Source organism: Typopeltis vanoorti, chromosome 26, assembly GCF_054136105.1.
Source record: "Typopeltis vanoorti isolate ZY-2024b chromosome 26, IOZ_Tvanoo_1.0, whole genome shotgun sequence".
NCBI classification, from domain to species: domain Eukaryota; kingdom Metazoa; phylum Arthropoda; class Arachnida; order Uropygi; family Thelyphonidae; genus Typopeltis; species Typopeltis vanoorti.
Window position 1 is genome coordinate 10,373,424 of NC_143574.1, and position 24,621 is coordinate 10,398,044.

Below are 24,621 nucleotides of genomic sequence, written 5' to 3' on the forward strand. Positions count from 1 at the left end.
GGAGGGGAAACTACCAGCACACAGAAGAAAAAGTCTGCATTCACTCGTAAGTACTTATAATATTATAAATATATTTGGTGATCAGAATGGGATATGTCAATGAAAATCAGCACAAATTAATTTTAATTAATATATGTTTGCCTGAAGAAACTACGACATGCTACAAGATTTCATTAGTCCAGTGATTGATAACTAATTTAAATGTAATTTATATTTGTCAACATGTCAAACCGTATACATAAGTGCACTAATACTCTTTATGAATTTGCCATAATTAATTATTAATACTTATGTTAATGTATGAACTTTAAAAAATTTTGGAAAGGTATTTACGAGTAAGTTTGTTGGGACCTGGCCCTCGGAAAAAAAATCAGCTAACGCCTTTTTATTCCCGTATATAGGGAGTAGGCGAGGCGGCTTTTAAAATAAGAATTATTCTTACTCTTTTAACTAATTTTATAATTAATATCTGATTTATTTCGAACTGTTTAATTTTTGTTACTGAACATTTTATCAAATCATTCTTATTACAATTGCTTTTACATTATTTGATACGGTTTAGTACTTTTCTTACAAGTAATGTTACAATTCATACTTACTTTTATATTATTCGACATTTCTTATTTAAAATCTTATTGTTTTTCATATTAAAGTTACCTTTACAACACAATTCTATTTGTTTTTATTATAGCTCTGACAAATATTGGAATTTGAATATTAAAAGAAATACCCATGGATTCTTCTTTAAATACAGGAACTTTAATTATTACGAGTAAGTTTCTGCTGACACATCTACTTGTATGATTGGAGAAGATATGGAATTGCAAACTGTGGTTTCTTCAAAAGCTAATATTAAAGAACGAGAGTCATCTAAGAACAGACCAAAACGGAAATACCATGAAAGTTATTTAAATTATGGATTTACGTGTATTGACAATACACATGCTCCTGATGCAATGTGTGTTTTATGTAATAAAATAGTAGTAAACAGTCCTTTGGCTCCAGCTAAACTTCGTAGGCACTTTGAAACGAAACACACTGATCACAAAGGAAAAGATATACATTTTTTTAAGAGACGACATGACTCACTAGAAAAATCTAAACTTCAAATGGCTGCAATTTCTACAACTGAAAATGCAACAGAGGCGTCTTTTCGCGTGAGTTACTGCATTGCACTTCATGGTGAAGCTTACAATTGGTGAGACGCTCATTCAGCCTTCTGTGAAAGACATTGTATCATGCATGTTAAACAAGCAGGTTGCTAAAAAATAGATGCAGTACAATTATCAAATGATACTGTTTCACGTCGCATCAAAGATCTTTCTGCTGATATAGAAAAAGAGCTAATTCATCGACTTAGACTTTGCAGTGAATATTCATTGCAAATGGATGAATCTGCAGATGTCGCAGGACTCACTTTATTACTAGCGTTTGATTAAAAATATTGAAGAAGATTTACTCATGTGCGAATATCTACAAGAAAAAACTACCGGAGAAGATCTGTTCAACTGTATTAATAATTATATTACAAAACAGGAAATCGGTTGAGAGAAGCGTATTGATATTTGTACAGATGGTGCTCAAGCAATGGCAGGAAAGATGAAGGGAGTTGTAACACGTATCCTGCAAGCAGCTACAAGAGCCACCAAAAGTCATTGTGTTTTGCACAGACAAGCACTAGTAACAAAAAGAATTCCTACATATTTAAAAACTATTTTGGATGAAGCCGTAAAAATGATCGACTATGAAAAATTTTAACCACTTCAATCAAGATTATTTAAAATTTTGTGCGATGAAATGGGTAGTGCACATAACGCACTTTTATTACATACTGAAGTGAGATGGCTATCCAGAGGAAAAGCATTATTGAGGCTTTTTGAATTTCGTAGTGAGTTAATGGTCTTCTTGATGTCACATAATTTAGGACAAAATGTTATTGAATTATTAAGAAATTCTTCATGGTTGATGAGTCTTGCGTATCTGGCAGATATTTTTACAATGTGCAATGAAATTAACTTATCATTATATTCTTTCTTTATAATGATAAGTTTTTTAATACAAGAGATAAAATTGCATCTTTTGATAGAAAGTTGCAATTTTGGATTTCTACAGTTGAACAGAATAATTTTGATTGTTTCCCACCTTGCACAAATTTTTGACTGAAATAAATTCTAAACTAAATGAAGTATCTAATGTAATTTTAGAATACGTGCATGACTTGCAATCAACCCTTTTGCAATATTTTCCAAAATAAAGTGAGGACAATTCCCTGGTTCTGAATCCATTTACAGTGACAGCTAAGCCAGCAGGCTTCAGCACAAGTGACTATGAAAATCTAATTGACTTAATTATTGACTCTGATTTAAAACAAAAATACAAGGAACTGCCAATAAATGATTTCTGGACAAATTTAACAGAAGAGTACCCCAGCGTGTCAAAACTAGCTATTCTTGTTTTACTTCCTTTTATAACAACATATATTAATGCGAGGCAGGATTTTCATATTATGCTGCAACCAAATCATTAACTTTCACTTTCTAATATTGTTTCTAATACTGATATCAAAAGAATTTGTAATTCAAAGACCCAAAAACATCGGAGTCATTAAGAACTTAATTTGCAATATACGTGTTTTACTATTTTTATGTGTTTTGTTTTTACTAATTAACATTTGACAATAAATGATTGTTTTTTTCTTAATGCTTAGATTTACTCATTTATTTTATTTATATTTACCTACCCTACAAACAAGCACACAGGAGAAAAAGTCTGCATTCACTCGTAAGTACTTATAATAATATTATAAATTTTTGGTGATCAGAATGGGATATGTCAATGAAAATCAGCACAAATTAATTTAATGATGGTTTAATCGATGTGTAATTAATTATTAATTACCAGTCATTAATAATTAATTATCTATTATTAATTAACAATAAAATAAGCTAAATTACCGATTATTAATTAATACATTACAAAATAACCAAGGTGTTCCGTGAACATTTCAGGATTTGTGAAGTGTTCCATTGTAGAAAAAGTTAGAGAAACCCTGCTTTAAAACATTCTGTAATCTCCAATCAGCAGGAAAACACATGCTGTTAGCAGACATACTTGTCTTACTGCCTTAATTGCTTTGGCTATGATTCTAGCTAAAGCAAAATGAACTTGTTGGTGTAGACAAAAGTTGCAACTGAGGGTCACTTCAATTTTATTATTAGTAAAGATGGGTGAAAAAGGGAGACCAAAATGGGGAGGGAGGAAGAGAGAGAGAGTTGAAGGGGATTTTGGCAGAACAAATGCAAAGTGAATCATTCGCTTTTCTTTGTTCCAGTTGAAGATGATTTTGGCAGAAATAATGCAAAGTGAATCATTTTCTTTTCTTTGTTTCAACTAGGATTGATGAATAAAAGTACATCTTTTTCTGTCCTCTCTTTTTTCATTGATTAAGTGTTGCATTAATCAACTTAGTAAAAGCTAGGTATATATAAAAATTGTGGAATTTGAAAATGTATGTTCTATTAGATTATAATTTATAAAAAAAAAAATAAATTTTCAAGTTTATTTAAAAAATGAATGCTGATATCATTGATATGTTTTAATAAAATTAAAATGACTGATTTTGATTTTTAGAGATTTACGGGCCAGATTAGAAGTAGCCATTGCTGAAGTTTCAGAGTTAGCAGCAAATCAAGAACCTCCATGTGAAGATAGTGACTACACCAGTGATTCTGAAGATGTAAGTTATTGCATTTTTAATCAAAAGGAAAGAAAGATTTCAAGATGGTTAGTCATAACTAGAAAATAAACTAGAGACTAGTTATAATTACAAAGTAAATTCTTTTATCCCTTAGTTATTTCAGATAATTATATTTTGTTTGGAGTTAGTTTTTTTGCTAAAGAAAACCTGAAAAAAAATGTTTCATTCATTTCTTGAATTCTTTTAATGTTAGATAACAGATATTTTTCATTACATATGTCTCTTTAAATGATACAGTGAATGTGTGTCATCTGAATAGCCTGCGAAACGATGTCTTCGGATAGTGCAGATTTTCACATAATGTAGCCATTTTCTGATTCTTTCCTATACTGCTAAAGTGTTTGCCAAAGTGGTGGTGTGTGTCAGATTGTGAATTTTGTTATCACAGTTTTAATGTTCATAGTTCATTCACAAATTTTATTAAAATTAATACCAAATGCTAACAACATGAAACAAATATGTACATATAAAAGAAGATGAAGTGCAAAAACATATGGTTATTGAGAAGAGTCAAAGATAACCATGTTGTGGGAAAGGTTGTCAGTAGTGTGTTGCTGAGGTATGACAATGATGAGTTGCAACGGAGAGCCAAAATCATGAATGGTAAGCCAGCAGAGCTATGTGAGGAGAAGGGAGTACAGTTTTTGTGGATGTACGGCATGTGTTCGAGGGAAGAATGAAATTATACGAGCATGATGGGTTGTTTGAATGGCTTTGGAGCAGTGCACTGGAGGAAACACAGTGTGTAATGCATGCAAGAGATAGATCAGAAGCAAGAGATGAAGTGAAAAATCAGGAGAGTGGTATTGAAGAGACAGAAGTGCTTGGCAGTGAAATTAGTAGTGGTGTGAGAGATGAAGAGAGAATGGGAATGCAAGAGGAAATGGGGATGGAGCCCAGGTGGACAAGGAGGTGTCATAGGGAGAGTGGATGTTGAAAGTGGCATGAAAAGTATGTTGCAATATGGGTGGAGAAGTTGAGATGGAGCAGATATGTGGTAAGTGGTGATAAAGGTGATTCGGCAGGTGTGGTGTTGAAATCAAAACCAACAAGTGGCTTTGATAGGATTGGTTACAGACTTAAAAATGAATCTGATACTTCTGGCATTTGTTTACAAATGTCAGAAGTATCAGAAATAAGGGAGATGAAATGGTTTCACTGATTAAGTTGATTAGCACCAAAATTGGAATAAGTGAAAGATGGATGAATGAAGATGATGTTTTAACAGAAATAGAAATGGAAGAATACAATATTTTTCATGAAGATAGAAAGGACATGAAGGAAGGGGGGAATGCTGCCTGATGATAGCAGCAGTTATCATCAGCAGTGTGGTGTACCATGGAGGTTGACAGGAAGACATATTTAGTTGGATATTGCTATAGGCCCAGAAATATGTAGAGTGATGATGAAGAAATGTATAAACAATTTGAATTAGTGAATAAATCGGAATGAAGAGATAGCACTTAGGAATAAGGAAAATTAATTTCTCGAGTAATTCTTGAGAGATAACTATTTCAAGCAGCACGTAAAGGAGGGCATACGAGGATTGAGAGTTTTAGATCTGATCACATCAGAGGATGTAATTGTGAATGGAGTTTCACACTTTTCTCCAGTTGGTGAGAGTGATCATGATGCAATCACCTGGCTTGTGGCTAGCCATATGCAGACTTTTGTGAGGAAAGGATATATTTGGAATTATAAGGCTGGTGATTATGGCAAGCTTAGGAGACAGCTTGGAGCTGTAGCATGGAACGAGGAGTTGAGTGGTAAGGAAATAAATGCTGCTTGGAAACCGAAAAGAAATTCATAATAGCATCAATGTGTGAATGTATTCTGAAGACCAAAAGGATGAATGAGGAGCTTAAGCATGAAATCTAAAGAAGAAGAATACTTTGGAGGCAGTACAAGATGAATAATGGCAATAATCAGTTACATGAAGAGTATAAAGAACAAGCCAGGAGAGTGACTCAGTTAGTAAGGATAACAAAAGTGTAGTATGAGCAGAAATTGGCAAATCATGCAAAGAAAAACCCTAGGGAGTTTTTTAGATATTTGGCAAGTAGAAGGAAGAATGATCAGGGTAACTGCTGCAGAAGACATTGTTGAGATATTCAGTGATCAGTTTATAAGGGTACTTCATCCTGATCAGGGCAGAATGAGGAACTTAAGTGTAGAGGACATAGGAGAGGATAGATTAATAAATGAGTGAGTAGGAGGTATTTAAAGAAATAAATACCCTTGATGAAAATAATGCGATAGGATTTATGTGTATCACCATAATGTGTATCTCGACCATATGTGTATCACCATACACATATGGTCGAGACTGAGAACTTTTCAGACCACTCTTGTATGAAAACCACAAATATGAAAAAATATAAGTAAATTTAGAGGATATTCAGTTCTGCTTACCATGGAGAGGCTGCTGGCATAACACATATTGTCTGGCTGATTTTAAGTGTTGAAACTAAAATGAAAAGATCAGAAGACCATAAAATTCTAAATTATTATGAATGTCATGTCATGATATGTCTAAAGTTTTGTTTTCGGTAGTGGGAAAATTGTATAGTTCAGAAACTAAGCATTCATTGTGTGAAGTAATTTTTAAGGATTATAAATAAACAATGAACAAAACTTAGTTTAGAACAAACAACAAATTTTTTAAAACTTAGTTATAATGTGATTAATTTCTACCAAACAATTATTTCATGATTATTTAGAATAACGATGCACTTTAAGCTAACTGTAATTGGACAAAATAAAATTTTAAAATAATAATAATAAATAAATAAGTAATAATTCTAAGATTACCTCCCATTTTATTCTTCCATTAACCCATATTATAATTAAAACTAAAAATATAAAAATATATTGTATTCAGATTTAGTCTCTAATATCTGTATTTAAAATTAAATCTATATTGTAAGAAAATATACATTTCTTGCTTTCAGTAGCAATAGCTTTGAGACACAACTATGAATGAAACTGTGTTAATATTAATAGTAAGCCAGGAATTGTTCATCCTCTCCCCCCCCCCCCGGACTAGCTAGTCCACATATGGATTTCAGCCCAAAAAATGTAGCCACGTTAATAATGCTGTGTACTAACACTGGATAGATTTATATCTTACTTTACTGAAATAATGCTTTAATGATAAAATTCTTGTAAATTATTTTTTCAAGGTTGATTTAAAAAAAATTTATATATATACGCTCTTGTATTAGAGAATTATATTTTTGTGAATGCAAAAAACTGCAATACAAGTAAATGATTCATATATGTATGTGCAGCAAGTGCTTATTTAAGTAACAGTTGCTTTGCTATTAGCAACATGTGAATGCTGTGACATCACAAGAAAACTAGAGGATAATTAACACCAACAGCCAGAGACACGTTAAACTCCTCCACTTATCAGTCAATAAATGTGAAGTGTGGTATGCATTGTTTAATTAACCATTTCACTGCTAAGCTTGAGCACTTTAGAAATGGTGCCTTGCTGTGTTTGAGTATTCTCGAGTGTGCTTTGGTATTTAAAAAATATCCAGCAAAACAACTTTTAAACACATTTTCATGAGGAGATTCACTTTACCTCAAACACTTCTATGTCATGATCTTTTCTGAAGGAAAATGTTTGTATTTTTACACATAGAAGAAGAAATATCCTGGTGTCACACGATGTATGTTTTCTTTTGAGATAGTAGAAATAGCCAGAGGTGTACATTTTGATCCCAAGTCATGGAAATTGCCCAAAGTCATCAGGAAAAAGACAGTTATCCCAGTCAGCCATTTAATAAACACCCATTCTGTAATAACATACAATGAGAATAATGAGTAAGACCATGAAGTTGTACAAAAAGTTTTGTTTTTGCCTCATGCACATAACACTTCTAAATTCTCATACACTAAACAAAGAAAAACGGAAAACATAATATTTGCAGATTTTCAACCAATTGTCATAAGAGAAATTTTTAAAGCTTCCATATGCAACCAGTAAAATAGAATGTGCATCACTAACTAACCCCTCAGATTGAAAGGAAGTTGCTTTCCAACCATGGTTCCTTCTGTGCCAAAAAATAAAAATCTCCCTACATATTGCTATGTGTGTTCAAACACCTCATCTGAAAAGGGGAGAGAGATGTGTGACAAACATTGCATTGGCATATGTGTCTATCCACCATTTCATAAAGTATGATATAGTGCCTAAATTTTGAAAGTATGTGGAGGTGATACAGTATTGTGTGAAAATACTAAGCATTATTTTCTATGAAATATAATTTATAAGGATCACAATTTTGATTAACCTTGAATTGAAAACAAACAGCCTAAAGATTTGCATGGCATTTTTTTAAATTTAAATTATAAAAGAAAATAAACCAGCATGGAGACTTCGTGTGGCTTCTATTTTCTCTGCAGTGAAAGGGTTAATACTAAAAGTTGTAGGTAGGAAATGAATTAAAAGTTATATGTTGATAAAACCAGCAGGCTTTTTACATGAGGAAGATCATGGGAGATAAAGCAGTTATAAGAGAAAAATCCAATGGTACAATTAATTCTCTAAGTAAATACCATATGACATGCAATGAGCAATTTTACTATAAGAAAAAAGCACATTTTCAGAACATGCAGATAAATGTTTCAAAAAAAAAGGCATTTCTCAGTAGGTTTTGTTTGTTATATATGAAAATCAAGAACACAGTAAAATTTACCTGGCTTCTTAAAGTCTTAACTGTTCATTGAAATGGACAAGATTTTATTTCTCTTACTTTTTTTTTTTTTTTTTAAATATGAAAGATGGTAAAAGTGATGTTAAAGCTAATAAAAATACATACAAAGTACTGTATTGGTAATATAATACAGTTTTCTCTGGAGGGGAAATAAAGTATAATTTGACAAATAATAGTAAAACTGAGCATATGAATTAATATACAGTAAAACCCCGTTTTTACGTTCCCGCAATTTACGTTTTCCTGCCATTTACGTCATTTTCTGTTGGTCCCGTCTTAAGGCCTATTCTCATGATGTATTGTTTTCCCGCCATTAACAACTTGATGTGGACGTTATTTCCCATGATTTGCGTTGTTTTTCTTGGTGGCAATACTGATTTTCCAATCAATTTCAGCGGAAATCTGCGCATTTTGCTTTCGGCTGTAGTTTTTCTGCCATTAACAACTTGAGGTGGACGTTATTTCCTATGATTTGCGTTTTTTTTCTCGGTGGCAATACCGATTTTCGAATCGATTTTAGCGGAAATCTGCGCATTTCTGTTCTCGGGTGGTGTTGCTTATGGCTGTAGTTTCGTTTCCGCCATCACGGTGACTTGCATGCATGCAGCAGTACTGTAGTGATGAGCGATACCGTGATTTTTCAATCACAGTACGAATTGATATTGCAGAATTTCTACAACGTAATTTAGCGTGTAAAAGTTGCTTTCAAGTTGTGATGGTGGATTATCCATGTTAGTAACATGGAGAAAAAAAGACAGGAAATGTGTTTCGTTAGAAGAAAAGATGGCAATTCTGCGACGTGTAAATTGGCATGCCGGAACACATGTGCATTTAGCATAAGATCTTTGACTCTCCGTGTCCACTTTGAACACGATAGTAAAAAAACAGATCAAGCATTGAACTCAATGCAAAGCAATCTGGCGCTAAGTCAAAAAAAAAAAAAAATGAAAAGCAAAAACAATCAACAATGAAAGATTTTTTTAAATAGATAAATGTAAGTACATTGTAAATTCATTTATTTTCAGTTATTAAATTTTGTAATCTAGTATGCAGACTCACATACTAGCAGTAAGTCATCTTTTAGCCTTTTTTTAATGTTTTTTTACATTTCCTGCTATTTGCACTTTTTTCCATCAGTCCCCTGAAAAGTGTAAAAAAGGGGTTTTACTGTATATATTATATATTATTTTTGCTCTCTTCTCAGCTTTCTTCTCAGTATTTAAGAATAGTCATTCCATTGATTTTTGCGACTGTTTATAGTAAAAAATAAAATAAAAAAACTGAAAAACGTAATGCTTTGAGATTAAAAAAGGATATATTTAGAAAGTGGATGCAGATTTGAAAACTCCCAAAAAATTGTGAAATTAAACTTGTTTGGTATAATATATACAATATGGCCAAAAAAAAAAAAAAAAAAACCTTACTGAACTTTGACACTCCTTCAGTACATGTGCTATTTATGCTCATTCGACTGCATGCACATTAATAGAAGAGCACATGTAGAGTCTACATCATTACATTTAGCTGTTGCAGTGGTATTAACATTGGAAGAAAGCATTATTGTTGAGCATTATTTTTGATTTTCGTTCATACAGAGTTAGTAAAACAAATGGTCCAAGGAATGGGTATTCCACCGCGACCTGCCTTCAAACCATGATGAACTAAGGGAAAAATTTGCATGTTCAGAAGCTGCCCCAAATCTTGTTCTCCAAGGTGACAGAGAACCTTCACATGTGTTACGAAACCTGTCCTGAAAGACAAGGTGCCCATTTTGAGCACATAATCTATCATTGTTAATGCTTTATCCAACCAAGATTCCACTGATAGTTGTGGATGTACATATCATGTGTAAGCATATATTTCTTTGTTAATAAACTCATTTACTCCATAACATATATTGTTGTAGTTATTCAGTACTTTTTTTTTGCGTGCCATACTGTATATGTTTGGTATAATTAATATCTATGGATATTAATGATGTGTGGATGTTTATCATGTACACACATATTGTTCCTTTTGTATACTTTTTTATAGGTATACATAGAGCGGAATGCTTGAATTATCAATTTTTTTAATATCATGAGATGTTTAAATTCATATCAAAATCTTAAAAGAACAGTTGGTATCACACAAAACTATGATACTTGACGGAAGTGGATTTTTGGCATTCTAAATATTATTATTATTCAGGTATCTTCACAGTCAAAAGGCAATGTGGTATTCATGTATTGAATAATTTCTTTTGTGTCGACCTTATAGAACCCCTTAGTAACTTACAAGCTCATGTCGCGTACCTTCGTTTTTACCTGTCGACTAAACTGTAACCCACACTAACCCCCCCTCCCCCAAATCCAAAAAATATTGAAACCTATAAACTATAACTCCCCCTCTCCCCACCACAACAAGGATTACTCTAAATCCATCACCATTCCCTACATCCGAGGCACCTCGGAAAAAATCTTAAAAAAACCTGACTTGACCTCCTGTTACAGACCATACAGAAAATTTGCATCCCTTATCCACCCCACTAAAACACCAGCCACTTCCCCTAGACCTACCTAGTGTATACCAGGTCCCTTGCAGCTGTAAACTGTCTTACTTTGGCCAAACAGGCATCACAGCGAATATCAGAATTTCGGAACACGAGGACTACATCTGTTTTCACAAGTACAGCCATTCTGGTCTTGCAGACCATGCTCTGGATACACGCCACAGAATACGGTGGAAGAAAGCTACAGTAATACACCGTAGCAAATACAAATTCGAAAGACTATTTATGGAATCAGCCTCAGCCCTAAGAAACTCTCCAAACCTCAACAAATTTGGTTGTATGAGACTGCCCCAAATTTGGGAGGCTTACATCAGCAGACCTTCAGCCCAACAGCCAAGAACACCTACTTAGCTCGCTAGGGGACACCATCAGAACTTTTAGGAGAACAATAGCTTCATCACTTCATTCTCAGTTACTGTGTTGTAGTGCCTACATGCACGTGCCTTTTTTGTAAGTTCCTTTTGAAGATGGCAATGACGTTGCTGAAATATCGGAAATATTTATTCAAGTGTGATTTAATTTATATTCATATCTACATTGTCAATTCCTTAAGTGATTTAATAATGTATAAGCCTGTCTACGAGAATAACAATTAATTGGAACAAAAATTTTAGTTATACATGTGGTATGAGCTCCAGAAAAGTGTTGCAAGAAATCAAGGTTTTTGAAAAAAATAAAAAGTTAATTTTTTATTAATTTCTACTTATATTTACTTCTTTAGTGTTCAAAATTCAACAAATTCAGTCAAAATATTGCTTAATGTTACATAAATAATAAAAATTATAAATAAAATTTATGTGTGTTATTATTATGATGAAAATATCATTTTATATGTACATCACTATAATTATCCACCATTGGCCACAAAAGTCGAGGGGTAAATTATTAAATTAGACCATTCAGTTTTTGAAATGCCACGACCTCACATGCGATCGCAAACACGGCTCGCTCGACAGCCTCGTTCGAAGCTTGACTCAGAGCTCACATTTGTGGGGAGATTTGCTTCCTCTTGTTCTGGATCACTGTCTGCCCAATCATCTAATTCAGATCCTTCATTATTGACTATTTCCTCGAGCATTTGTTCTAATTTGCATTCACTCAAGAACTGTTTTTACACCCCTGCTTTGGGCACCATTGGATCCTGGTCTGTCCATGTGACACAGAAATTCAAACTGATCTCTCATATCAGAAGAAGAGAGTTGTGAATCCCTTATATTGTTTAGATTGGAGCAGGCACAGTTATGACGGTACGATGTAATATAAACATGAACACGTGTGATCGTACGTGACACAGTCGATGGACAGGCATTACGATATACTAATTAATATAAATTCCCTTTTTTATTGATAAAAGTCAACCTCATTAAAAGTCATTATTCTCATGGATAATGAAGCTTTTCGGAATTTTTAATTTAACAATGTAAATATACATCGATGGGATTCTGGGTTCACATGCGGTCGATGTATATTTACATCGATAGGACTCAAAGTGTTAAGGCATTTAACATGATGAGCTATATGTGTATATCTGTGTGTGTGTGTGTGTGTGTGTGTGTGTGTATTTGGCAGTGGGAACACTGTGAAGTTTTTGACTCCATAAAGGTCTGATGATAATATTCATTGAAATATATCGATAAAGCTACTTACATCTGCTTTCCAATCTGAATTTCATTGTGAGCTAGCTCTTATCCATTTCCTATATGATTAAATATGTTTTAAATGGTGGTGGTTGATTTCTAATCACCTGCCCACCACAACCTTACTTATTATTGGTCTGAAGACTGGATCCTTGTTTTGCCACGTGGAGTGGGCTTATCTAACCTTTTGATCTGACTCCTTTTTTTTCGGTGAGAAAATCATAGTAAATAAATTATAAAAAAATGGTTGTATATTTCTATCCATCTTATATACACATACAGAATCTTTTTTCAAAAGTGCTATGTTACACACAGATAAAATATTTAGATTCATGCTGAATCTAAATATTATATCTGTTTTATAAATATGTCCTACCTTTAGTTCCTCTCTAACTAAAAATGTTTTATTTTTCACTCAGTAATAATTATAGTGTGCGAAAAGATTCTTAATTAAGGGGCTCATGTTTTTATTTCAAATCACAAAGATTTTGTGATTTAAACATGTGGACAGACTTATGTGTTCGTCGAACATGTTGTTTATTATTTTAACGGTATAATAGAACACAGAAACTAAGTAAATAATTGATTTATTAACTTGATGCTGATATTTCGCTGGTATTATAACCAGCATCTTCAGAGCACAAAAACACTGTTTGTCACAATACGCGAGACTAAAACAACATGGTGTACATTAACAAAATTGTAGCAGCAACACAAAGACTAGAGTCCTGATTTTGGCGCCCTCTTTCCCCCCTTTCTCCCCCCCCCCCCCCCTAGCCAACTTTTACATAGAACACCTGGAAAAACAAGCAATCAATACAGCCACTCTCAAACCAACACTTTGGCTACGCTATGTTGATGATGTGCTTGCCATTTGGCCACATGGCCCTGAGACATTGAAAACATTCTTAGCACATTTAAATAGCCAACACCCAAAAATCCACTTTACTATGGAACCGGAAGCCAACAACTGTCTGCCCTTCCTGGATACACTCATCACACGTCTCCCAGATGGTTCTTTATCATTTTCAGTTTTCAGAAAACCCACACATACAGGCAGATACTTACACAAACAATCACACCATCATCCTTCTCAACAATATGGCATATTAAAAACGCTAACCCATAGAGCGAGAGCAATCTTTTCAAATGACAAGGCTCTTACTGCTGAACTGACTCACTTACGCCACACCTTCTTGGCCAACGGCTACAATCCACAAAAAATAAACAAAATACTAAACACTCCTAAGAAACCCCTCCCACCATCCACCACAGAGAACTACAACAAAACAGTCACCATCCCTTACATTAAAGGCACATCCGAAAAGATCTCAAGAATTCTCATTAAACATAAACTACGCACTACATTCAGACCATGTAGCAAATTAGCCACCCTCATCCGTTCACCCAAGGACAGCATTCCTCCTTTATCACATCCAGGAGTCTACCAAGTACCCTGCTCATGCAATCAAGCCTACTACGGTCAAACAGGAAGAGCTGTGAATATCCGCATCAGCAAACATAAACGATACGTCCGGAAATATCATTATGGGAAGTCAGGCCTAGCAGACCATGCTCTGGATACCCCTGCACACAGGATCAACTGGAAAAACACAAAAGTACTACACAGAAACCCATATAAATCAGAGAGATTGTTCTTAGAGGCGACAGAAGCCCTAAAACACACTCCAAATCTCAACAAATATGGCTGTATTAACTTGCCGAAGATCTGGGAGACAGTCATATTAAGGAAAAACTAGCACTTTTCTAGGACTCTAGCAATATATGATAGTTTTTTTTTTTTTTTTTTTTTTCCAGATAGAGGGCGCCAAAATCAGGACTCTAGTCTTTGTGTTGCTGCTACAATTTTGTTAATGTACACCATGTTGTTTTAGTCTCGCGTATTGTGACAAACAGTGTTTTTGTGCTCTGAAGATGCTGGTTATAATACCAGCGAAATATCAGCATCAAGTTAATAAATCAATTATTTACTTAGTTTCTGTGTTCTATTATACCGTTAAAATAATAAACAACATTTTGTGATTTGTTGTAAAAGCTGATATATCATTGTCATCCATTAATTCATGTGTTATATCCATAGGTATAAAATATGAATTTTTAGTTCATGTCCTATTATCAAATATGTTAAAGGTCAGTTTGATGTTTGTGAAGGAAAAAACAGATCATTTGAAGGAAAACAAACTCTACAGTCAAAAAATGGTGTTGTGTGTGTGCACATGCATGAAGGGAAACAATTGAACTATATAGTTTGAAAAATAATAGACTAGTAGTGAAATGGATCTTATTAAGCAAGAAATTAGTAAAAAAAATGTGGAAAGAATACTATTTGCTTAAGGATAATGTCAGTTATAAAAATTATAAGGAGCAGGCCAGAAGAGTTACAACTGCTGTGTGGGAAAACTAAGCTTGAGGACAAGAAACTGGTGCAAGCTAAAGACAGCCCAAAATAATTCTATAATTATGCTGCAATTACTTGCAGCATAATTATAGAGGAAAGAATGATGAGTATATCAATATTGCAATTTTCTTTTAAATGGATAATTTATAGCCTGTTTTATACATATAATAATAAATCTGTTGTATTCATCTGTTATTTTCAAATACAGGAATACCTCGATTATCGTGGTTATTGTTGCCACGAAAAATACCGCAATAATCGAATCCGCGATAATCAGGATAAATAATGTAAAATGGGTGATCAATGCCAAGGATTTTTAATCTATTAATTAAATTTTTATATCAAGTAAAAAAGAAATGTGTTAAACGTGTTAAGTTAAAAATGAAGGTTTATTAAGAAAAACAAGATTATTCTTTAATCTTTATTTATATATAAGAAGTACATACAGCACATACAATTATTCTTTCTTGGATAAAAATTGGTGTAGAGTTGTCTGGTGGAATTTTTTCTTTCTTTTTTTTTCGTATAAAACTCTAGCAACGGATGGAATTTTCAATTTCCTAACGAACTTTTGGTGATCGCTCCAGATTAGGATCGCCATTCAAGATTTTTTCTTTAAAATTTTCAGCAATTCTAAACATTTCGTCCATTTTTTTGAGGGTAAATTCCTTCGGTGCCAAGTCAGTTTGTTCATCATTATCATCGATTTGAGCATCGTAAGCACGTTCTCTCTCAAAGTTAATTAGGTCTTCATCATCCAGCTCCTTATCATGTGACTGAAGCAGGTCCTGAACATCACCTTTTTCAATTTCTTTTAGTCCTAAATCGAAGCCAAGCTCAGTTATGTCATTGATAACACAGGTTACTTCATTTTCAAATCCTTTCAAATCATTTGCACAATGAGGAATAATCTTTTGCCATGCCGCTCTCAGGTTGCTAGACGTTACTTCACTCCATGCTTTCTCAATGCAATTTTTGATATTGAATGCCTTCCAGAATTCTGTTAAAGTCATAGCTTCATCTCCTGTAGTCTCTATTGCTTGTGAAAAAGTTCTTCGTAGGTAATATGCCTTAAAGAATGCGATTACACCTTGATCCATTGGCTGGATGATGGAAGTGGTATTAGGTGGTAAATAAATAACTTTTACATTTTCGCACAAATCATTCAGTGCTGTTGGATGACTAGGTGCATTATCTAATATCGACAAGATTTTAAAATCAAGATTTAATGACTTGCAGTAACTTTCAGCTTCAGGACAAAAACAGTTTTTAAACCAATCCTCAAAAATAGTTTTCATCATCCAAGCTTGTCTATTGAATCTCCAATGAACAGGGAGAAAATTTTTATCTAAACTTCTAAGTGGGCAAGGATTATGTGAACAATAAATAAAGAGCGGCTTCATCGTGTAATCTCCAGAAGCATTGCCACATAGTAAAAGTGTTACACGCTCCTTCGAAACCTTGTAGCCAGGCTGTGATTTTTCATTTTTTGCTAAAAATGTTTTAGTGGGCATTTTTTTCCATAATAAGCCTGTTTCGTCAGCATTAAATATCTGATCATCGGTATAATTTCCTTCTTCAATGATCTGTTGCAATTCACCAGGAAAACTAGCTGCTGCTTTTTCATCGGCACTTGCAATTTCACCTTGTAAACGAACACTATGAATGCTCGATCGCTTTTTGAACCAATCAAACCACCCTGAACTTGCAGAGAAAGTTTCTTCTACTACTGACGCCGAATCATTTTCGCTTTCTAATTGTTTTCTTTTTAAAGTTTCAAACGAATTCAATGCTTTTGTTTTTATAGTCATTTGACTAAGAGGAATTCTCTTCTGGTTACAATCTTCTATCCACATTGACAATAGCATTTAAATTTCAATCATAAGATGACTTCTGTTTCTCGTAGTTTGGGACACAGACGAGGTCGATGCACTTTGTCCTAGTTGCTTATAGTTTGCAGTGTGGTCTAAAATATGGCGAACAATTTGATTCATTTAGACCGTACTCTCTTGCAATTTTGGCTTTGTTTATGCCTGCTTCATACTTATTTATCATATGCAACTTATCTTCTAAGCTGATCACTCTACGTTTCTTCTTGATAGCTGTAGACTTGAAATCATCCTTGTTTCTTGTAGAATTCATTGTAGAGGTAAATAACAAGAGAAATAAATATCCACATGTACTTTAGGCAAGGGCGGATAGTTACTGGTAAGTGGTGAGAAGACGCCGTCGGATAAAAACGGAGTGCTACAAGAGAGCGATACCTGGAGAGTAGCGACTCGAACTGGTTGCATATGTAGTGGGCTACATCTCGCGGCCGCAACAATTGGGATTTTGGTATCAAATTATAAATACCGCAATAATCGAGGTATTCCTGTATTATCTATCAAATTATCTGATATACTGAAATAAAGAGCCAAAAGGCTTCACTTCGGCGATGTAAAATTATTTAAATTAAGGGGATATTAAATCCCACATTATTTCAAAGCCGAATAAGAAACTCAAAGATAGAAATCTAAGAGTTTCATACCGAATATAGCAAACTATAAAAATTTCGGCAAATCCTAGCGTAAGCTAAACACATTGTTCAATACTAGGGCAACTCGTAGCAAAGGTGGGTAAAGTTCTGATCACTATTCTTAGTATTTCCCATAATGTAAAAACACATCTCCTAGGAGATGTATGATGTTATACATTATGGGGGAAGGTCACTACCTACTCACTGATTACACCTCAATAAAGGTTGAAAATGGTCTGGGTACCTTCCCCCATAATGTATAACATTATACATCTCCTAGGAGATGTGTTTTTACATTATGGGAAATAGTAAGAATAGTGATCAGAACTTTACCCATCTTTGCTACGAGTTGCCATAGTATTGAACCTTGTGTTTAGCTTACGCTAGGATTTGCCGAAATTTTTATAGTTTGCTATATTCGGCATGAAACTCTTAGATTTCTATCTTTGAGTTTCTTATTTGGCTTTGAAATAATGTGGGATTTAATATCCCCGTAATTTAAATAAATTATTTGATATAACTATATTAGCTAATTGGCTAAATATTTAAGAAATTATTTTTATTGGAATTTTGATTAACATCAGTAATTATTATTTAAGTGAATATTAAAGTAATAATTATAAAAATATTTTTGGTATTTCAGTCTCCTATCGTTCTGTGTAATGAAAAATTGACAACAGCAGTAAGAAAAGATTTAACCTCTGCTATTAGAGATCTTATCCAGCATGGCCTGATGCCAGTGAGTTTATTTCTTCCTTCTTTCTCTTCTACACTTAATTTTCATCTACTCTACTCATCACATTCATTACATACAAGTTATAAAAAAGTAAAAGCTAAGTAAAAAACAAAACCTGAAAAGGATGAAAATTTTGGTTTTAGATGTATATTTGCAATAACTTTCATTTGTATTTATTGATATTTAAGCTGTGACATAATTAATTTAAAAGCCAATAAAAATTAGCTTTTAAAGTAATTTCCTTTTCTGTTGGAGACTTTTGTAGCCATAAAAATATTAAAAAAAAAAAAACCTGTAATGTAGTATTATTTTACAATCATGTTAATCTAATTATTAACACGATTGTAAAATAGGAAAGTGACATTGGATATCACAATATAGAACTAGATTTAACCTTGTTCTGTACAGATATTATTCTACTCCTAAACTGATTACCAGTCTTCCAGACTTAATAATGCTGTAACAAATTTTGTATAAAATCAACAACAAAAATAGAAATGTAACCCTCTTATAACACATGAGATTTTACAGTCTCGTTATTATATGAGACTGTAAAAGTCTCATATAATAACGATTGTAAAATCAGTTATATGAGTGTAAAGGTGGGGTTATGTTTCAGAAGCTAACAAAAATTTTTATTTTATTTTTTATTTTTATTTTTATATCTATTGGGAACTTAATTTTTATTAAAAATAGTAATAACTGAACAAACATTTTACAAACTCTGATACATGTAAGTCAGATAATGTACATTCATTTATTTTCTTCCTCTTCATCGCTGCTAAGCAGAAACAAATGATAATTTCCCTGTTGAAGAATATCTTCACTTTCTGAAGTTTCTTCTGCCACATCTAGATTTCTTGTATCTTCTGCTGTCTTTAACTGCTTGATAATGCTTTGTATATTCATATATTCAAGATTTCATGGTATGAAGCTCCCTTTTGAACTCTGTACTGCTTTTAGCCGAAGGATCTGCATTCGAAAAATAAAAGTCTAATTGCTCAGCTAAGTAAATGCCTTCCTATATATATACATTCTAGAGTAAAATTTGAAACTTCAGAATTTTCATCTGCACTATCATCCAGTGAATCAATCTGGTTTAACCCCATTGCTATTTCCAATCTGTATTAACACTACCTCCAATCGATGAAACCTGCTATGCAATCATGTTATAGGAGGTTGCTAAACATGTGGAATTCTTGTCAAAAACTACAGAGCTAGATTTTATGACAAACTTAGTAGAGATCTTAGAACAATAGCTTAAGAAGCAACAAGGAAAGATTAACAGTAGTGTGTTAGAAGTAGTAAGGGATTTTTGAAAGAGGCAGTATTCCACTGCACCCCTAGAGTCAGGCAGATAACCCAGGTAGGAATTAAATGGATGAGAAGCAATATAAAGCAGGAGCTGCAAAAATAAATGATTGTGATATGTATATAAAGAAAAAAGGGGGCGATCAGCAAGATAAGCAGAGCCAAATCAGATTGAGAATAAATTAACTAAGTAGAACAAAGAAAATCCTGAAAAGTTCTTTCACTGTGCAGCAAGTAAAAGGAATGATTATGGAGGTCTAACTTTAATCACTGCTGAGAGTAGGAAACTGATAGGAACAGAAGAAATAGTTTAATTACTAAGTGATCATTTTGTAAGGCTGTATCCTCTAGGTAGAGATTTTGAACTGGAGGTGCTCAGCATATTGAAAAATTCATTGTGTATACTACATTGAAATTGGATGACATGTGTTATGAGTTTGTGCAAGAGAAAACTGGCAGTTCTGATGAAATTTTTTAATGTGAATCTCAGCTCTGGCAAGGTTCAAATTGGATAAGATAATTCCATTGCATAAAGGTTGCTTCAAGACAAAAGTAGCAAATTAGAGGCCTCTTAATATCTCAGGGGTGGTTGTATGGGTAGTGGAAAAGTTGGTAGAATACAGGAATAAGATACTAATACAATAGGAACAAGATATGGTGGACTTGTATGGCTTTGTAAAAGGTAGCTCCTGTCTTAGTAATTTACTCATGTTTTATAATAGTGGCAGCAGAATTAGATAAGGGAAATGGGTTGGGCACACCATGACTGCTGAAGTTTGTGAAGGCATTTGACAGAATAGTGGAATCTAGGAGAATGAGGATGACTATTGGAGTACCTTGAGGCTCTATACCAGGGCCCATGTTCTTTTTGTGTGTTAATGATATAGGGAATGATTTAAGAAGGATTATTACTTTTACTAATGATGCAAATCTGAAGAGGACAATAGTTGATATTCAAAGGACAATAATAGAGGACAATAGATAAGGGTAATATAAACATCGTGTAGGATGATTTAAGTAATTCAGTAGTGTTGGAATAATGGATGTTAATTTAATACCGCAAAATAAAAGGCTATGACCTTGGGGATGACAAGATTACATGCTATGTATTATATTGATATTGCAGGAAATTGATGAGGCCGAGGATGTAGGGATGGTGGTGGACAGAGAGTTGAAATTCAAAGGAAATATTGCAAACATTGACCAAATAGCCCAAAATTACTTGGATGTTGAAGAACACTTGATTCAGTCACATCTTGACTCTACTGTGCACAAATTTGATCACCTGGTTTTCTTGGGGATGAGGAGACAATCCAGAGACAGGTGACCAAGATTGTGATAGGTCTGTGGAATGCTCCCTCTGAGAATAGATCGAAGCTGGGTGGGTTGCAAAGTTTAGTTGACATGCAAAAAGAGGGAACATGATATAAATTTTTAAGTTACTTAAGTGGTTCTCTAAGACTGATATAAAAGAGATTTTTCAATACGTGACAAGAAGGAAGAAAACTAGTAGTGACCCGTGAGACTGTGTAAGAGTGATTTACCAGAGGTAGCCATGACAAATCAGTTTAAGATGTTAAGTTTTTTTTTACTTCTCAAAAACAAAGTGCAAAGATATTTTTGCCAACTGATTATTGAAAATAATTATTAGAATGATATTAATATTGATATTGCTTTTTAATGCATGTTATAAATAGGACTTAGCTGATACAAGAGTTGTAAACTGCAGCTAAAAGTTTTTCAGATAGCATTATAAATGTTATAAATTTCAAGGTAATGATATATGAAATGGTTTTTTTTTTCCCTGTTAAACACAAATGCAGAAACTACAGCATTCTGTGAAATTAATTCTTTCTATAGTTTTGAATAAACAGTAAGTGACACTTAATTTACAACAAACATTGAAAACAGAAATGTGTAATTATTTTATAAAAAATAGTTGTTTTTGAAAGATGGAAGCTGCTTCATTTAACTCATACTACATGAAAACACATTGTGACTGTTAGTTTTATCATATTATACTAATTTATTATATGATCACTAAAATTCAAGAACAAAAACATGTATGGTCATCTTAGCATAATTATTACGATTATAACATATAACCATTTCCTGCCCATAGATGACCATTTTTTATTTTATTTTTCAAAGATTACAAAAAAAAAAAAATCAGTTATTGCAGTATGAAAGTCTTATTTTGACCCACCATTAACTAATTAAATGATAAATGAACTATGAATATAAAAATATATGTGTGTCTGTATTTAAAATTAGAGCTACCTTGTGTACTGTCTTCTCCCCCTTACTCCCTGAAGGCAAGTTATTAAGTTTCACTATGAAATTTCAAAAAATTGTGCAAATTTTCAAACATCTGATAATGTTTTTTACCTTAAATACCATAGATTGGACAGAGCACAAGTCTCGTACCATTAGGATGCTTTGCAGTTAATTCAGCATCATCAACAAAAATGATGCATTCATGGGATCTCATTCTTAAATACTATGAATTAAAGGTAATTGACTTATTTTGTTCATATCATCAGAAATTTCTAATTAAAATCATAATTCAGAATTACATGTTTTGAAAGATCTGGCAGTTAAAAAATAATAATTACTATAATGGTACTTAATGGCCAAAATGGGATAACTAGAAGCAGACTTTCACGATATCCTAAAATAATATGGAGACATTATTTTACGGGCATCTAATCTGGTGTGATTGCTCTTCAGGAGAATTTGAATAAGCTGGGCAAATGGGTATATCAGTTTCATGCAACTAAATGTAAGATCTTATAGTTTGGGACCCATCGATGAGAAGATGCATACTCTGTTGGAAGAACTGTATTAGAGGAAATTGAAGAAGCAAGGGACCTTGGGGTGATGATCGATAGAAGTTTAGGGACATATCGTAAAAGTGGCAAAGGTAACCTAGAGGATTGCTGCAATATTGAGAAGGGTGCTGACTAGCAGAGATAGAATAGTGGTGATTCCATTGCATAAAACCCTGATCAGAACATATCTGGCTTATAATACTCATATTTGGTCACTAGGATTTGAAAGGGATAAATGTACAGGGGAAAAGGTTGGAAGATTTAATTAGAGACATTTAGTTGAGTCATTTAATTGGAGAGGGTGCAGAGGCAGATAACAAAAATTATAGCATGATTATTATGACTTATTGTTGAAAGGTAGTTACAGGGTTAACACCAGAGAGATCTTTTGTATCATCAAAGGCATCCCTGGAAGTGGAGGGTAAGAAGTTGTGTATTTAGGTGGTGGTTAGTTTGACCATGGAATGCATTGCACAATAGGGTAGTGAGAGCACAAACAGTGAATGAGTTTTAGGAGTGGTATAATAGACTCTGTGTTGTGTAAGATGGGCCTCGTTTGATAAATCTGACTCCATGGAGGTCCTGAATAAAATGATCCTCATCTTGCAGAGTACCCAGCTAGTAAGTATCCACATTGATTACTTAAAGAATGTAGGTGGACTTGATTTGGAACTTAGCCAGCCAACTGCTAGCATAATATTCTATAATAATTCCCACTTGGTCAAACAAAGCTTTATCCTGTGCTGTGATCAGCACCCTTCTTAATATTGCAGCAATTCTCTAGGTTACCTTCACCACTTTTGCAATATGTCCCATAAGCTTCAAATTTAAAGATATGGATCGAGTCATATCTGTGATGCACAGAACATTAACAGGGACTTTTTGGTTGAAGGCGAGTTAAGTGGTCTTTTGTAAGATGATTGAGCAGTCACCAGCATTTAGAAAACAGTAGGGTAATTAGAAATTCAACCAGCACTATTACATTATTGTGCAATAACTCCATCCATCTATGCATTGGATGTCAGCAAATGCCGATGTGTCTCGCCAGGTGGTCCTGGTCTTGTTGTGTGCTTTTGGGGGGGAAGGTCAAAATCTCTGAAAATCAGTCATTCCAGACACACCATCCATCCATCTCATTGATGGCCTACCCCTTCCTCTTTTAACAGAAACTTTACCTTGTATGACTGTTTTGAGAAGTTATCCTTTCAATTTGTCCAAAGTATTTCAACTTTCTTCTGTCAGTATCCTTAAGGAGCTTGAAATTTCTACTGATCCTTTCTGGCACTCATCCATTTGTCTGCTTTTTTGGTATATGATATTCTTAAAAGCCTTCTGTAACACCACATCTCAAAAGCAGCTATCCTTTTCCTATCAGACTTCTTTAGGTTCCAAGTCTTACATCCATAAGTTGCTGTTGGAAAAATAGCTGCATCTGAAATCCTCAACTTTGTTCCTGTGGAGACAGATCCATCCTTCCAGATTTTAGACAAGTCTCTGACTGTTGTTTTAACCATTCCTGATCTTCTCCTGATGTCTTCTGTATGATCACTTTTCACATCAATAATGGATCTCAAGTACTCAAACTTGCTGACTTCCTCAATTCTTTCTCCATTAAGATTCACTTGTTTCTCAGGAGTTTTCTTGTTTGTATTTCCTTTGAGAACCATAATCTTTGTCTTGCTAGGATGGAGTTCAAGTCCTCTGTTTTTTTTTTACTGAGCTCATTAACTTTGTCAAGGATTTGTCTTAGTTCTTCCTTGTCATTACAAAGTACTGTATCATCAGCATACCTTAGATTACTGATCAATCTACCATCTATCTTCATACTTGTCTTAAGTTCATCCAGTGCTACATGCTTGATGTCCTCAGTATAGATACTAAACAGGTAAGGAAAAAATAGGCATCCTTGCCTAACGTCCCTTCTGACCTGAAGCCAATCAGTTAATTCAACACCTGTTCTTACCATGGCTTCTTGCTCACTGTACAAGCTAGCTATCAACCTCATAGTGTGTTGAGGAAAACCCATTCTTTTCATTACTTCTCACAGTTTTGAATGCAGTTGAAAGCTTTAGAGTAATCTATGAAACACATTACCATAGTAGTCTAAATTCTTTATACTTTTTTATGATCTGTCTAA

General features: G+C 33.7%; 1 protein-coding gene across 5 annotated transcripts in view; it reads left to right on the forward strand.

Moving 5' to 3' along the window:
- The window catches only part of LOC150092318 (RUN domain-containing protein 1), a 202,118-nt gene that overhangs the window by 156,066 nt on the left and 21,431 nt on the right, over positions 1-24,621 (forward strand). For 4 of the 5 annotated variants that reach the window (XM_090415044.1, XM_090415042.1, XM_090415045.1 and 1 more), the window contains 3 exons: positions 3,631-3,736; positions 18,250-18,345; positions 22,056-22,166. In XM_090415044.1, coding sequence (XP_090271170.1) covers positions 3,631-3,736; positions 18,250-18,345; positions 22,056-22,166 — 313 coding nt within the window. The remainder of the gene's footprint in view (positions 1-3,630; positions 3,737-18,249; positions 18,346-22,055; positions 22,167-24,621) is intronic. The other variant, XM_090415046.1, reaches the window with a different exon arrangement.